Source organism: Ornithorhynchus anatinus, chromosome X3, assembly GCF_004115215.2.
Source record: "Ornithorhynchus anatinus isolate Pmale09 chromosome X3, mOrnAna1.pri.v4, whole genome shotgun sequence".
NCBI classification, from domain to species: domain Eukaryota; kingdom Metazoa; phylum Chordata; class Mammalia; order Monotremata; family Ornithorhynchidae; genus Ornithorhynchus; species Ornithorhynchus anatinus.
In genome coordinates this window covers 19205532-19222043 of record NC_041751.1, presented here as the reverse complement: position 1 = coordinate 19222043, position 16512 = coordinate 19205532, and the positions used below count along the sequence as shown (strand labels likewise).

Here is a 16512-nt window from a genome sequence, read left to right as displayed (position 1 = left end):
CCTGATTAAAACTAATTCTCCAATCACATATTAATGAGAAGTAGCTTGGCCTAGTAAATAGAGCACAGTCCTAGGAATCAGAAGGACCTGGGGTTTAATCCTGACTCTGCCATTAGTCTGCTGTGTGATCTTGGGCAATCATGTAATGTCTCTGTGCCTCAGTTACCTCATCTGTTAAATGTGGATTACTACTGTAAGCCCTATGTGGGACATGGACTGTGTTCAACCTGATTAGCTTGTACCTAACCCAGCACATAGTACAATCCCTGGCACATAGTAAGGGCTTAATAAATACCACAAAAACAAAACCAAACACCTTCTTTGTGCCTTAGTTACCTTATCTGTAAAATGGGGATTAAGACTTCATCCCAATGTGGAACATCTTGTATCTACCCCAGCATTTAGTACAGTGCCTGACACATAGTAAGGACCTAACAAATACTGTTTTTTAAAAAAGCAAAACACTACCTCAAAATGGGAATTACTATTGGAGTAATGGGCTTCAGGTGAATTTACCATTTGGAAGATAATAATAATAATTATGGTATTTGTTAAGCACTTAGTATGTGCCAGGCACTGTACTCAGCGCTGAGGCACTGTACTAAGCATCATGATATGGTCACATGACCATAAAAGAGGTAGAAACACCCATATTGCTGCCCCACAGCAATGGTGGGATTCAAATTGCTTCCCGAGCAAACTTGTGATTGGCACTCCAAACCAGTGTTTTTGTCAGATTGCTCTCATTCAAATCCAGATCAGAGATGTCTTTGTAACTTCTGAAGATGAAATGCTCATTTGGGGGAAAAAAATGGACTTTTCATTTTTATTTCCTTATTGAAAGTCAACTGCCCACATTGTGGAAGGGTTTATTGTCTTACAAATCAGGCGAATAATAGCTTCTATATAAGAGGAGTTTAAATGGATCAAGATTCATAAAGCCTATCATTTCAGGGGAGTTGTTGGAGTGAAGGCTTAGGTGATTCAGAATCTATTTGCATTTTTTTTCAGAATTAATTTTAGCGTGCTGTAGAATAAAGGGATCAGGTGGCCTGGTTTCAAGGAGGAGCATCCCATAATTTCTAATGTCAGGGTCTATGCCACCTCCTAATTTGAAAGCATCAGGACATGATGGAGTCCCAAGAAATCTAGTAGGTGCTTAACAAGTACCATAATTACTAGTGAAAACAATAGTTGGCTAAATAAACTATTGTGTGTGTGACTGGGCGGATTCTCCTTATTTACAGTTAAGCTCCTTGTAGGCCAGGAGTGTGTCTGCTAATTCTGCTGTATTGTTCTCTCCTAAGTGCTTAGTTCAGTACTCTGCGCATAGTGAGCGCTCAGTAATAATAATAATAATGATGGTATTTGTTAAGCGCTTACTATGTGCCAAGCACTATTCCAATACCACTGGTTGATTATATCTCCCTATGAAAAGGAAATGGGGACTGAGGAGAAGGAAGACATGAGAAGGATCACTTCTACCAACTCCCTTGTATTCTCCCAGGCTCTTAGTACAGTGCTCTGCTCACAGTAAACACTCAGTGAATACCTATGATTCTCCCAATTCTCCTCTATTTTACCTTTCTCTTCTGTATCTTTCGTCCTTCTCTCCCTCCAGCCCCACCCCACTTTTTTTTTTTAACCCGGTTCCTGTCCCATTCAGGTTTCTAATCACTTGTTTGAAAACCTCTCCTGAAAAGCGCTTAAGGCTTATCGATGCTCAGGTATTGAATGTGAGAAGCAGCATGGCCTATTGGAAAGAACACGGGCCTGGGAATCAGAGGACCTGGGTTCTAATACCAACTCGGACACTTGCCTCCTGTGTGACGTTGGACAAGACATTTAACCTCCCTGGTCCTCAGTTTCCTGGTCTGTAAAATGGGAATCCAGTTCCTGTTCTTCCTCCTGTTTAGACTGTGAGTCCGATGTGGGACAGGAGCTGTGTCTGATTTGGTTATTTTCTATCTACCCCAACTCTGAATTACATTCTTGGTACATTGCCAGCGCTTAACAAATACCAGTTATTACTATTGTCTTGTACCAATCACCCAAGTTTGTCCTATACATAAAGGTAAGGGGGAAGAAAAACCTCAGGAATTTTTAGAACTGGTAGAAACTCACTCCTGAGGACCCCCTCCCTGAAGGAAAGCTAATCTGTTTTCCCGAGTACCTGAACTTATCTTATTGTTCTACTTGGAACACAGCTAATCACATGGGAGGATGGGGAAGGTGAATTTAAAGTGTCAGTTGGAATTTAGAGCATTTTGTATAAGCGCTTAGTACAGTGTTCAAGAGTTTAGTACAGTAAGCACACAGTAAGCACTCAATAAATGCCTCTGATGGATTGAGAATTTCTGGGTACAGGATGCAGGAGAAAAGGTTCCCCAAGTTGGGTCCAGAGGCTAGGCTCTCTGGGGAGTGAAGTTCCTGTCATAGAGTGGGGGAAATGAATGTGTGGGTTGGCTTCCAGAAATCCCAAGGGAAGGATCTGGAAGGGATGGCCCTGAAACCTGGGAATCTCTGAGAGAGGCTGATAGGAGTATGGCCTGAGGAACATGTGCAGAAGGACGCTTTGCAAAGCAGTAGAAAGGGTCATGGGGAGGAGCATATGTTAAAGAAAAGGGCAGGTGTTTTGGGTACGAGTTGATTTTATCTTTACTTGATTTATTTGTTCATATCATTCCAAATTTTCTGTTAAATGTCAAGTAGAACTTTAACCCCTGTGTCTGCAAGGGCTTGAATGGCTCATGGTTGTTGCTGAGATATGTTTGACTAAACTCCCCCCGTCGAGCTCCTTGAGGTCAGGGATTATGTCTGCCTACTCTACTGTAATTTTACTCTCCCAAGCACTTAGTTTAGTGTTCTGCACACAGTGTGTGCAAGTCACTTAACTTCTCAGTGCCTCAGTTCCCTCATCTGTAAAATGGGGATTAAGACTGTAAGCTCTTTGCAGAACAGGGACTGTTCCGCTTGGAACAGTGCCTAGCACATAGTAAGCCCATAACAAATATCATAACTATTATAATTCTTATCATGTGCTCATTAAATACACTTGACTGGAAACTGAAGACTAGGTTCCCAGCTGCCTGCTTCCAGAAAGAGGATAGCTGCCCGGATAGGGAAGACAAGTTGGTGGAGACTCCTACTGAGTCTCCTGGAGCTATTTTGCTCCGGTAAATGGGGCGAGGGGGGCCTCATAGCTGTAGAATTGGAAAATGGAAAGGTACAGTTGGGTTTTTTAAATCACACAAGTCTTAGTTACTTTTTTAAAATATAGATAGGATTTTGCTACTAAAATCAAACTCAGTAAAAGCAAAAATAAACTTTGTTTTAGTTTCCATTTAATAGTTTTGATGGTATAGGAGTTGAATGAACATCTAATCTTTAATATGAGTGTTTCAGCCTTAAAGTGATGCCTTTCAATTAATATGATATGCTTTTATTATCTACCATTTTTCCTTTGGGGAGTTGCCAACTTGATGTGTCCAAAATGTCAAAATAACATTTGCCACTCGAGTAGCTAGTTTGGAAACCTGTTAACTGTGGCTGGACCACCTTCAACTATTTCTCTTTATGAGGTAGCACTCGAGTTAGGTCTAAGCATGGTTCATGGTTGCTGCACGGATGTGTTTAACTAAACTCGTCCTCTAGAAGTACGCTTTTTGAGAGCAGGGAACGTGCCTGCTAACTCTTATATTGTGCTCTCCCAAACACTTAATACAATGTCCCCAACTCAGTAAGCACTCAATAAATATCATCGATTGATTGATAAGTTTGGTGTTCATTTTTATGAGTGCAAGTGTAGTGGAAAATAACTAGAATCTGAATAAAAGTAGATTTTTTTTTGTTCCTTGGCAACAAAATGCTTGTGAAAAACTTCTCCTTTTTGCACTTTTTTTTTTTTTTACCCTATCAAATAAGTTCCCTTTAAATGCCATTTTAAACTCAAGGTTCTACACTTGTTCATTTTTGATTGTTTTGTTTTACAGGGAGTTAAATACTTGTGCATTCCTGCTGCCGACTCACCATCTCAGGACTTGTAAGTTCATCTCTTTGGTGAAATACAACATAAATAAGGATTTGAAATTGGCAGTTTCAAATGAAAATCCATCTTGCTGGGAACCAGACTGGATCGGGACATTGTGGTTTCTATCTTCTCCCTGACACTACACTCCTCTCCACCCTCAGGCCAAATAACCAGTCTCAGTAAGCCACTGATACCATCTAAAGAAAACAGACGTTTAAAGAAAACCTAGATTCTGTTTTACAGTCCGACATTGATTCACAGTGATGAAGACTGTGAGCCCTACATGGGACAACCCGATTACTTTGTATCTATCCCCGCGCTTAGAACAGTGCTTGGCACATAGTAAGTGCTTAACAAATACCAACATTATTATTCACAGTGGAAACTTGGACTAATCACATAGCCTCTTGGTGCCTTAGTGATCCTGGCTGACCCATGAAGATTTTGACCTGACAGATGAGATGATCCTTAGAAGGGAGAAAAACACTCTATATGTGCTAACCGGTATAATAATGACATACTGTGATGAGTATTATCTAATTTTTTAATGGTATTTCTTAAATGCTTACTATGTGCTAGGCATTGTACTAAGCGCTGGGATGATACAAACTAATCCGATTGGACACAGTCCCTGTCCCACATGGGGCTCACCGAGTTAATCCCCATTTTCCAGATGAGGTAACTGAGGCACCGAGAAGTTAAGTGACTTCCAAGGTCACCCAGCAGAAAAGTAGTGAAACTGGGATTAGAATCCAGGTCCTTCTGACTCCTAGCCCCATGCTCTATCCATTTAGGCCATGCTGCTTCCCTAAAAATAGCTTGAATTTACCATATTTTTGAAAATGACTAAACTGAATCTGGTTGGACTGCAAAAGGCAATGTTGTGCTTAATACAGTGCTCTGCACATAGTAAGCGCTCAATCAATGTGAATGATTGATAAAGACGTGCTAGTTGTATCTGTGTTCTGACCTACAGTACGAATTACCCACATGACTCTAGGAATCTGAACGTACACCCCCTTCTGAATCTGGGAGGATGTCCTGATGAATGATTTGAATTGACCTCGGTTTCAACATCCAAAATAGTCCATCTTTCTCGGTGTAGGAATCGAGGTTCCCTGCCCCCTTTGGGCAGGGGCAAGGTCTCATGGGATCTCAGATTGGTTACTTTATCAATCGTCTGCTTGTTATAGCGAATGCGGGGAAAGGGGCCAGGGATGCCTGGGTCAGATCCGCCAGGAGAGGGCAGATGGGACAAGTGAAAACCTCGCTTTGTTTGTTGGGGGAGGCCGTGGGGTGGGGGCCTGGATGACCAATACCAATTTAAAAAAAAAAATCCACTACAGATTAAAATTTAGAGGGAGTGAAGGGGAGGAGGTTTTCAGAACTTCCCTGGTAACTAACTTTATAGAGAAACAGAAGTGGTTGAAAGGGCATGGTACATACGGAAGGAAGTGCAACACTGATTTTTCTCTAAGATCAGAACAATATTCTGGCCAATGTTTTTAGTTTCTATTTTTAGAATATTTGTTTTACATGAATCCTGCATACTTTGAAACAGTCACTTATCTGCTTGCCTTTCCTATCACTTGGGAGTTTTTTGTAGTACAAATGCATGGATAGTGAATACATGTGATTTATATTTTAGTAATCCCTGCAGGTATGCATGCTTGTGGGTAGTCACTTCATTTTGAAATTAATCCATTTGGGGGTATAGAGAAAATGTTTTGATTCTTTGAAAAATAATCCACTTAAATTGGTTTTGGAGAGCCCTGTTTTGTTTTTTGTTTCAGGTTTTTTTTTTGCATTGATGTTGTTTCTTTGGAATATTGTGAGAGAACAGAAGGAGGATTCCAACAAATGAAGAGTCTTAGGGTAGCAATAGTGTGTGAAGTTAGTGTCGAGAAAGGGTGTGCAGAGAATAGCGAATAGTTGATTGACTCTCCCCATTTATTCCAAATAAGATTTATTACCCTGTGCTTGGAAACCCTCTAAGACTGGGCCTTCACTGTCAATGAGGGAAAGTTCTCATTTCTCATAGGGAAAAGATGTTCATAACATGCTGCAATAAAGACTATTGAATAAGCATGGCAAGTAAAGTGGGATCTAAAATATTTTGAACCATTAGAACAACACAGCACCTTAGCATGCATTTTGTGTTGGACATTTACAAAGATATCTATAATCCTGTAGGAATAAGGAGCTCCTAAGGGTTAATCAGAATAGTGAATTTAGTTTTTTCTGCTGTACATGTACTCGGTAGTTTAAAAACAGAAGTATCTTGAATTTTCCTTTACCTTGTAGAAGAATTTAATTACAAAGCAAAACCTGAATACTTTTATTGCTAATCAAATCTGTAGCAAGAACACAGATCAACCCTCTTGATGGTGTACACATCCGTAATTTATTCTAATGTTTGTCTCCATATCTAGACTGTGAGTTCCATATGGGCAGGGAATGTATCTCCCAATTCTGTTATACCCTTACAAGTGCTTAGTACAGTGTTACGACTGACTGATGTTCACAGTTTGCATTTTGCATTGGCGGAGTACATCATTAGAATTTCTGGACATCCCATTTTTGTGGGACTGTCCCTTCACTGCCTTGACTTTTTCACCAATGAGGTGTGTCGGTAAGGGAGGTAGATTTGTCTCGTGTTTGAATGCTACCTGTTCCACCTCTGCCAGGAATGGAAAGCAGGTGATACCAGATGGCAGCTCATGCCCAGCGTTGTCGAAACTCAATCGAGTACCAAGAAATTAAATGCCTTTTTAATAGTCCTAAGAAAGTTTGCAAGGAACTTTCATTTTTGTATATACAGTCTGGAGCTAATTTAGAAATCCAGCCTCTTGGGGTTACTAAATGATGACTGTTGAAAACCTTTGGTTTATTTCAGTCCTATTAGAATCCTATATTTTCTCATTAATTCGTTTTAAAAATTCTAATTAGTGTTGACATCTTCCATCCCAATCCCAACATGGAAAAAATAATAATAATTATTATACTGATGGTATTTTTTAAGCACTTAAGCATGGTTCTAAGTGCTGAGATAGATACAAGTTAAGCAGGCTCCACACAGGGCTCGCAATCTAAGTAGGGGGGAGAACATGTATTGAATCTCCATTTTACAAGTGAGGAAACTGAGGCACAGGAGGACTGAAGTGACTTCCCCAAGGTCACACGGCTGGCAAGCGGTGGAGCTGGGATTAGAAACCAGGTTTTCTGACTCCCAGACCCGTGCTCTTTCCAATAGGCCACGCTGCTTCTGATGGTTTTTAATGTGAATGGATTTTAAAACCCTTCTCCGTCCCAATCCAGAAATTCTCTTGCCTAATTTGGAGTTAAGGCTATTTGGCTATGTTCAGTACTTTCTTTGTTAGTTGGTTTTTACTTTTTTAATTGGTCTGATGACACAGAATATTAGCTACTTCTGTTGGGTTTTGTTGCTATTTCAGGACTCTGGCGGTTCTGTGTGCAAAAGGTCAATTAATAATCCCTAGCACCTCCCCCCACCCCTTCCAGGAAATCAAATGCAGAAACCTATGGTAAAGCAACATTGAGGCATTTAAATTTTGACCCCCACCTCCCCCCATAACCCTGACACGCAATCAGGAAATGTAGAAGTTCAGGTTCTCATAATAACAATGACCCCAAATGCGGTGCGTTGCATTCAGGGCTGCAGAATACATTTTCACACTCTGTCCTGGTACATTCGATCACAAGAGAATCTATTAAATGGTGCTGTGCTACATAGTGAATGGTGGGGATGAGAGAAGGGCTGATGTAGGGTTGGGGAATGTTTGCTCTGCATTTTCTAATGCGGGAGCTTATATTATCTGTGAATATTCGTGCATATGTCCTACAATACGGTATAAAGCACCAGACATTATATTAATGTCTGTCTCCCCTTCTAGACTGTAAGCTCATTATGGGCAGGGAATGAGTCTGTTTATTGTTATTTGGTACTCTCCCAAGTGCTTAGTACAGTGCTCTGCATGCAGTAAGTGCTCAATAAATACCAATGAATGAATAAATGAATGAATGAACAAATGAACCAGGCTCCTTACTGTGGACTGTGTTGGTGACCCGATGCTGCTCTGATTCCAACCAGTTCCCAGAGAGCTCACCTTCCTTCCCCTTTCCTGGAGCCAGAACTGTTCCCCTTTCTTCAGCACACCCCCAGCTTGGAACATGGTGACTCAATCATCTTTGCTGTTCAGTGGCAACCACCTATCCCTCCATCTGCTACTGAGGTTCCTTGACATTTCTGTCCCCTCTGTGTTTCCTCTTCTAGCTGAGTTAAGTGGGCAACCTTAAAGGACAAGTAACCGCAAAGTCTTTCCCCTCTTCCAGCCCCCTGCCCCTTCAAATCTTTCGAGCCATAGTCCTTCACTTCCAAATCCTAACCCTGAAAAGCCACATCCTCTAGGAGAATTTCTCTAACTAATCTTCACCTCCCTTGATGTTGTCATCCTTTTTGCCACTCTTCACACTTATGTAGCTAGTGATGTGTGTTCTCTACTTAATAATAATGATAATTGTGGTATTTGTTAAGTGCTTACTATGTGCCAGGCACTGTACTAAATGCTAGGGTGGATTAAAAAAATCAGGTTGAACACTGTCTTAATCCCCATTTTACAGATGAGGTAACGGAGACACAGAGAAGTTAAGTGAATTGCCCAAGGTCACACTGGAGGCAAGTGGCAGAGCCGGGATTAGAACCTAGAGGTTTCTGATTCCCAAGCCTGAGCTTGGAGCTGCTCTCTCTATTCATTTTTCATCTTATTCATCTATCCATATTTTGCCATTTCTACTCTTCCTCCTGCTCCCACTAAAGCAGGCAAGCAGGCAATCAGCCAATCAGTGGTATTTATTGAATGGTTACTGTGTGCAGAGAACTGTCCTAAATGCTTGGGAGAGTACCACAGAATTGGTAAACATGCTCCCTACCCACAAGGAGCTTACGATCTAGTGATTGTTTAATTTGTCTGCCTTACCCTCCCATTAGATTGTAAACTCCTCAAGGGCAGAGATCATGCCTTTAAATTTTATGGTAGTCTCCCAGTCGGTCAATAGATCGATTCTATTTACTGAGCACTTATGGTTTCCAGGGCTCTATACTAAGTGCTTGGGAGAGTACATTACAACAGTTTAACGGACAAATTCCCTGCCCACAACAAGCTTACAGTCAAATGCCTAGCTCAGTGCTCTACACATAGTAGCCAATCAATATCAGTGGTGACTGTCACGACTTGCATGATTGTCGAAAGTACAGCTTAGAAATTCAGCTCCCATCACAGTGTGTTAACCTGAATGTAGGCCCAGATTTTGTGTAGGTGAGCTGGGATCCGAAAGCCAGAAAGCCAAGTGGCTGCCACAGAGTTGCTTGTGGAAGGTGAGGGAAAGAGCAGGAGATGGGGAGGAAGGAAGCAAAGTTGTTTAGCAGGGAATGGAAATAGGGCACCAGGTCTAACAGTCACTATTTCTAGATCAACCCCATCCCCTTTGTCAAAGGGTCTGGCTGTCACTACTGGTTTCCTATGTTAGTCCCTACAAGTGGATGCTACAGCGAAACCTGGAAAAACCCTGGTGAGACTAGGCATTTGTGTTTTGTGTGTGTGTGTGTGATATATGACACTTATTACTGCATGACTGACTTATATGCCACTTCTCTGTAACCCAGTTTGTAAATTCTGGATTTAGGGCACAGTGGACTAATTTTTTTTTTTAAATTGGTATTCGTTAAGCCGTTACTATGTGCCACGCACCGTAGATGCTGGGGTAGACACAAGCTAATCAAATTAGGCACAGTCCATGTCCCACATGGGACTTACAGTCTTTGTCCCCATTTTGCAAATTGGAACTGAGCCACAGAGAAGTTGTGACTTTCCCAAGGTCATACAGCAGGCAAACTACAGAGATGGGATTAGAGGCCAGATTCTCTGACTCCCAGGCCCGCCTCTTTCCACTAGGCCACACTGCTTCTCCAATTCTGAAAGCTTGGAAAGATCATTTAGCTACTGGTCCAAGAGGCAAAATAGATCTCTAAGAAATTACTCCTCTACACCTGTTGTGAGCCTAAGCATCAGAGAGTTCCCCTAGATAGTTCAATTATGGATTTGTTCAGCCATAAAAAATCATCCCTGGCCCAAGCACCTAAAAGGCAGTGGGTAGTGGACTATAAGAGAAATAAGACGGTGGACATAATGAAAAATTAAATTACACTTTGCCCTGAATTTTTAGTCATCTTGGATTCCTCTGTGAAAATTCCTTCTCATGGATGGACTTTGATATTATTTGAGACAACGTTTTTCTAAGCATAGCCTTAATGGTAGCAGAGACCTCAGGTCAGACGATGCAGATTCATTCTTTTATACACTAGCTTTTAAAAACTCCATGCGAGGTGGGTTTTTTGCATTTTCTCAGATGGAAGCATTTTCTTTTCAAATACATGAAAGGCTGCACTGTGTCCTACATATTAAAAAAAAAAATCTCAGAAGTTAGCTGCCGAATAACAATTCTGTATTTGAAGCAGATGGAAGGGGTTAGAGAAAAGAGTGCATGAAGAGAAAGAATGACTGAAGGCCGTGTCGTTCATTAGGTGGTGCTACTGACCCATTCAGAGCCTATGATGTGGGTACTGTTGGACTGAACAAATTGATGTGCTGCAATCTATTCCATACTGCATGCCAAGGAGATGGAAACCAGTGAAAAGGGGAAACTTGGATTCATTGAAACTGCTTGTGGCAGAGATTGTTCTGGCTGTATGTTCTGCCACTTCAAATGTGAATTGAGCAACGCTAATGACTGAGGTTCAGGGTATTTCCTGGTGGGGAGGAGGGAGTATAGTGATCAGAGCTTGGTTTTAGGTCACCAGCTTCCCTAGAAAACCCCCCTTCGGGGGATCTCGATAGTGTAAGATTTACATCAAAACAATAATGTGTTTTCCCTTCTCCCCTTACTTTCTTGGAATTGGCGTTTCTAGGAATCGACTCTATTAGTCAAACTAACCTAATGCCTAACAGGCCTAGTGGATTGGATTCTGTTGCATTCTCTCAGGGAAGGCCTCTTGGGGGAGATGTGATTTTAATAGGCCTTTGAAGGTAGGCAGAGTGATGGTCTGTGGGATATGAAGGAGGAGGGAGTGCCAGGATAGAGTCAGGACGTGAGGGAGGGGTCGGTGGCGAGACAGACGAGGTCGAGGTACAGTGAGTAGGTTGGTGTTAGAAGAGCACAGTGAGTGTGCTGAGTTGTAGTAGGAAATCAGTGATATAAGCTAGGAGGAGGCAAGGTGATTAAGGGCTTTAAAGGCAAAAGGAGCTGACGTGGAAGTGCATTGGCCAACTACTGGAGGTTCTTGAGGAGTGCGGAAACATGGGTTGAGGTTTCAGAAAAATAATCTGGCAGTGCAGTAGAGTGAAGTATGGACTGGAGTTGGGGGAGACAAGAGGCGGGGAGATCAGCAAAGAGGCTGATGGAAGTAGTCAAAGAGAGAGAGACTAAGGGCTTGGATCTGCAATATTGGCAATTTGGATGGAGAGGAAAGGGCAGAGTTTAGCAAACTTGTAAAGAAAGAACTGAGAGTATAGTAGTGTTGTACTTGCGGGCTGACTGAATGCAGTGCACTGCACTAAACAGGAGATTCAACAATCAGTGAATCAATTGTATTTACTAAATGCTTACTGTGTGTAGAGAACTGTACTAACCATTTGGGAGAATACAATATAATAAAGTTGGTAGACAGAGAAGCAGCGTGGCGCAGTGGAAAGAGCATGGGCTTTGGAGTCAGGGCTCATGAGTTCAAATCCCAGCTCTGCCACTTGTCAGCTGTGTGACTGTGGGCAAGTCACTTAACTTCTCTGTGCCTCAGTTCCCTCATCTGTAAAATGGGGATTAAGACTGTGAGCCCCACGTGGGACAACCTGATTCCCCTGTGTTTACCCCAGCGCTTAGAACAGTGCTCTGCACATAGTAAGCGCTTAACAAATACCAACATCTTCCCTGCTCAAAAGGAGCTATATGCCCTGAACCCCATGTGGGGCAGGGACCAAGTCTAATCTGATAATCTTGTATCTACCCCAGCACTTAGTACTTCACGCATAGTAAGCACTTAATTTATACCATAATTGTTATTACCATTCCCTGCCCACAGAGCTTAAGTGAAGAGGCATAGAAATGTCTAATATATAGTAATATTTAATGTATGCATACATACACATATGCTGAGGGTACACAAGAAGAAATATCTAAGTGTAACAAGTGGACTGATAAAAATCAGAAGTAATAGTAGTAGCTCTTATTTAACCCCTTCTTGGTACAGGACACTGTAATAAAAGCTTAGGAAGGACTGAGTAATGAAGTGGAATGTTCCTAGCCCTCAAAGGAGCTCACGTTAGAACGAGGGAGAAGGTACTACTGTTTAGCAAGGAAGGCTTGTTCGGGGAGTTGGGATTTTAGGAAGGTTTTGAAGGTGGGAAGGTTGTTTCTGGTGAGTAAGGAGGCAAAGGGTGTTTCAAGCCCTGGGGATAATGTGAGCAAGGGGTTGGAGGTGGGGGATGTGAAAATGGGTGATTCTCTAAGGAGTTGGGTTTAGGAAGAGCAAGGAGTAGATTGAAAGTGTGCTGTCACATAAATTATTTTATTTTATCCTCACAGCATCCCTGGTGAGGTAGGGAGAGGCAAGAGTGGCAAGGATGATTTCTATTCTATAGTTGAGGAAATGGGACCAGATAATTTAATTGACTTGTCTGAGGTCATATGGCTGGTCAGGAGCAGAGCTGGAATTAAAACTCAGATCTCATGGTCCCAGCACCATGCACTTCCTTCTAGGTCACACTCCCAAAGCTGACTAGTTCTGGGTCTTGGACCCTATTCCTTTTCAGACTTCTTCAACTTCTGAAGTGTCTTGGCTACTCTGAATTTGGCCTCTCGGAGGTAGAACTGATCTCTTTTGACTCCAAATTCCTGATTTGTTGAATAGGCTCACTTTTCTTTTTTCATGATGAGTCTAGAAGCCCTGGGCCTTGGATCCCCATTGAACCCAAAAATAGTATTTGAGATCTGGGTTTCAATGTGCTGTGGGTTTGGTGAATGCAGGTGTAAAAGGCGGATATAAGAAGTTGTCCCCCACAAGTTTCAGAAAATATAACATTGTCATCATGCCTGGGTGTTGCCTCTTTGCTGGGGTTTTTCTGAGTGCCCTGACCAGTCTAAGTAGTGAGAAAAGCCACGTGTATTTGCCCCTATTCATGCATAATTTATGCGCCCTTTTTCAGCTGCCTAAATCTGACTGTGTAGTCATTTTCAGGGCTTTTACATGAAAATGCAGCATTCCTTTCTTCGCAGAGCCATTTCTGGCTTTTTTTTCCTTCTCTACCACTTCTTGTTCCCCAGATTCATAGCAGTGACCCCTTTTTTTGTACTGCAAAGGCTCATGGAACCATATAAAGAGAAGAGAAGAGAAGAGAAATGGAGAGGATGAGGGAAAGCGGGCCATTATTTGGAGATGACCTCATGGAAAGATCACAGGACCCGGAGGCAGGAGAAAAGGGCTCTAATTCTGACTTTACCACTTGCCTGCTGTCTGGCCTTGGTCAGGTCACTTAACTTAATGCCTCAGTTTCCTCATATGAAAAATGGGGATTAAATGCCTGTTCATCTTCTCCCCTTCCCTGCCCTCCCCCCCACCGCCTTGGGCCATATATCCCATGTTGTGCAGGGACTTGTCAAATCTGATTCTGTTGGGTCTACCCCAGCTCTTAGCATAGTGCTGGGCACATAGTAAGTGCCTAACAAATACCAGCATTTTTCTTATTATTTATCATCATAATACCTGAAATGGGAAAAATAGCCAAACTAAACCTGATTTTTTTAATGGTATTTGTTAAAGCTCTTATTATGTGCCAGGCAGTATACTAAGTGCTTGGGTAGATACAAGCTAGTCAGTTGGGCACAGTCCATGTACCACCTGGGGCTCACGGTCTTAATCCCTGTTGTATAGTTGAGGTAACTGAGGCCCAGAGAAGTGAAGTGACTTGCCCAAGATCACACAGCAGACAAGTGGTGGTTCTAGGATTAGAACCCAGGCCCTTCTGACTTCCAGGTGGTTGTGGGGGAGAGCTCCTACCTTCACAGGTGTGCTCCTCTCCCAGTCCAAGGAGACAACTTTAGAGAACACGTGTTTCCCTACTCCTGTGGGCTCTTACCTGGGAGCATAGTTTTAATACTCCTTTAAATAATAATGATGATGATGATAATAATAATCATAACTACTTGCTATGTGTCAAACACTATACTAAGTGCTGGGATAGACACAAGAAAATCAGGTGGGACAGAGTCCCACAATGAAGGGAAGGAAGGCAGACATTGAATCCCTGTTTTAAGGTGAGGAAATTGAGGCACATGGAAGTTAAATTGACTTTCCTGAGGTCACTCAGCAGGTATGTGGCAGAGACGGGATTAAAACCTAGGTCCTCTGACTCCCAGGCCCATGCTCTTTTCATTTGGCACGCTGCTTTAAAGGCTCTGTTTTTGCAGGTGGGAGCCTTAACCTGATGTCAGTTTGTATTTGCATCTGCTAAGATGCTAAGAACAGTGCCTTCAAACCATCAGAGAAGCAGCATGGCCTAGTGGATAAAGTACGGACCCGGGCGTCAGAAGGACTTGGGTTCTAATTCCAGCTCTGCCACTTTTGTGTTGGAGGTAATTGGGCAAGTCACTTAACTTTTCTGGGCCTCAGTTACCTCATCTATAAAATGGGACTTAAGACTGTGAGCTTCTTGTGGGACAGGGACTGTGTCCAACCCGATTAGCTTGTATCTACCCCAGAACTTGGTACAGTGCCTGGCACATAGTAAGTGCTTAATGAATGCTATTTTTAAAAAATAGCTAGTTTCTTCTGTTAACTGCTATTTCAGGAGGCAGTGGACCACTTACTACTAGTGTCTTTGCTCTTTGTTTCGTGGAAGGGCTCTGTAGCATTCTTTGATCTCTCAACCTCGGGACCGTCTTTGCTTCTCCCTTTGCCCTGGACCTCACTTAATGGCCAAAGCAAAAGAGGGTTTGGATCAATTCATGAATGAGCTGTCCCCAGTGCATTTCCAGAGGCAATCGACCAATCAGTGAATCCATCAGTGGTATTTGTTGAGTGCTTACTGTGTGCAGAGCACTGGACTAAGGGCTTGGGAGAATACCGTACATCCGAGTTAGTAGACACGTTCCCTGCCCACAAGGAAATGGTAGTCTAGAGGCGGAGATAGACATTAAAATAAATTAGAGTTAAGATAATGCATCCCAACACATTTGGTTGGTTAGTAATTTCTTTTTTGTACAGTGCTTTTATTTTTCCAAAGTGCTTTTTATATCAAAGATCTATATCATCTATCCACACAACAGCCACACAATGCCCCTGAGAAGCAGGGAGAGGCAGGATGTCAAGGAGAGCACACGGTTCCTGTGAACATCCTGTTGTCACTGTCGGGAACAGAGTACCAGGCTGGAGAGACCATTTTTCTCTCCTTGTATTGTATTTTCCCAAGTGCTGAGTACAGTGCTCTGCACACAGTAAGCCCCCAGTAAATACCACTGATTGATCCTCACCTAACTACAGCACAGCTTGGAGTCTTAGGTGGGGGGTGGGTCTAGGGCCAGGGAGTCAGCATGGCACAGTGGATAGAGCCCGGGCTTGGGAGTCAAGAAGTCATGGGTTCTAATCCCAGCTCCACCACTTGTCTGCTCTGTGACCTTGGACGAGTCACTTTACTTCTCTGTGCCTCAGTTACCCCATCTGTAAAATGGGGATTGGGACTAGGAGCCCCATGTGGGACAGGGACTGTGTCCGACCCGACTTGTATCCACCCTAGCGCTTAGTAGAGTGCCTGACACACAATAAGTGCTTCTTAATACCACAATTATTATTATTATCACCCAATTTCTAATCCCAGGTCTGACACTTGCATGCTGTGTGACCTGAGGCAAGTCACTTAAATTCTCTGTTCCTCAGTTTCCTCAACTGTCAAATGGGAATTCAATACCTGTCCTCCCTCCTACTTAGACTGTGAACCACATCTGGATCAGGGACTGTGTCCGACCTGATTATCTTATATCTACCCCAGCGTATGGTACAATGCTTGGCACATAGTAAGCGCTTAACAAATACCACTATTATTAGGTTGGAATTGGCAAGATTTGGGCTTCCAGGTAGTGGGTGAAGAGTCATCTATTGGGAAATTGGGAAGATCAGGCCTCAGCGTAAGGGACCCTACTGTTAGGGTTACCTGACACCCTTCGTGATTCAGGTGGTTTCGACCTGTTGGTGGAGTCTTTGGATTTGTTGTCTGGCAGTGATAATTTTTAGGACTGGGAAATTAGTTTGGGGCAAGGAGTTGGTGTGTGTGTGTGGGGTCGTTCCTCCCTCAGCTACTAGGTTTGAAGTCTCATCCCTTCAGGGGTACTTGGCCTCTGCCCCAGCAGGCCCTGGCAGC

The 16512-nt window shown here is 42.7% G+C and overlaps 1 protein-coding gene across 4 annotated transcripts in view; it reads left to right on the top strand.

Annotated features, from left to right (window-relative positions):
• Positions 1–16512, top strand: part of DUSP22 (dual specificity phosphatase 22) — a 77832-nt gene that overhangs the window by 52063 nt on the left and 9257 nt on the right. For all 4 annotated transcript variants that reach the window (XM_029054047.1, XM_039910659.1, XM_029054045.1 and 1 more), the window contains exon 4: positions 3993–4042. In XM_029054047.1, the coding sequence (XP_028909880.1) occupies positions 3993–4042 (50 nt within the window). The remainder of the gene's footprint in view (positions 1–3992; positions 4043–16512) is intronic.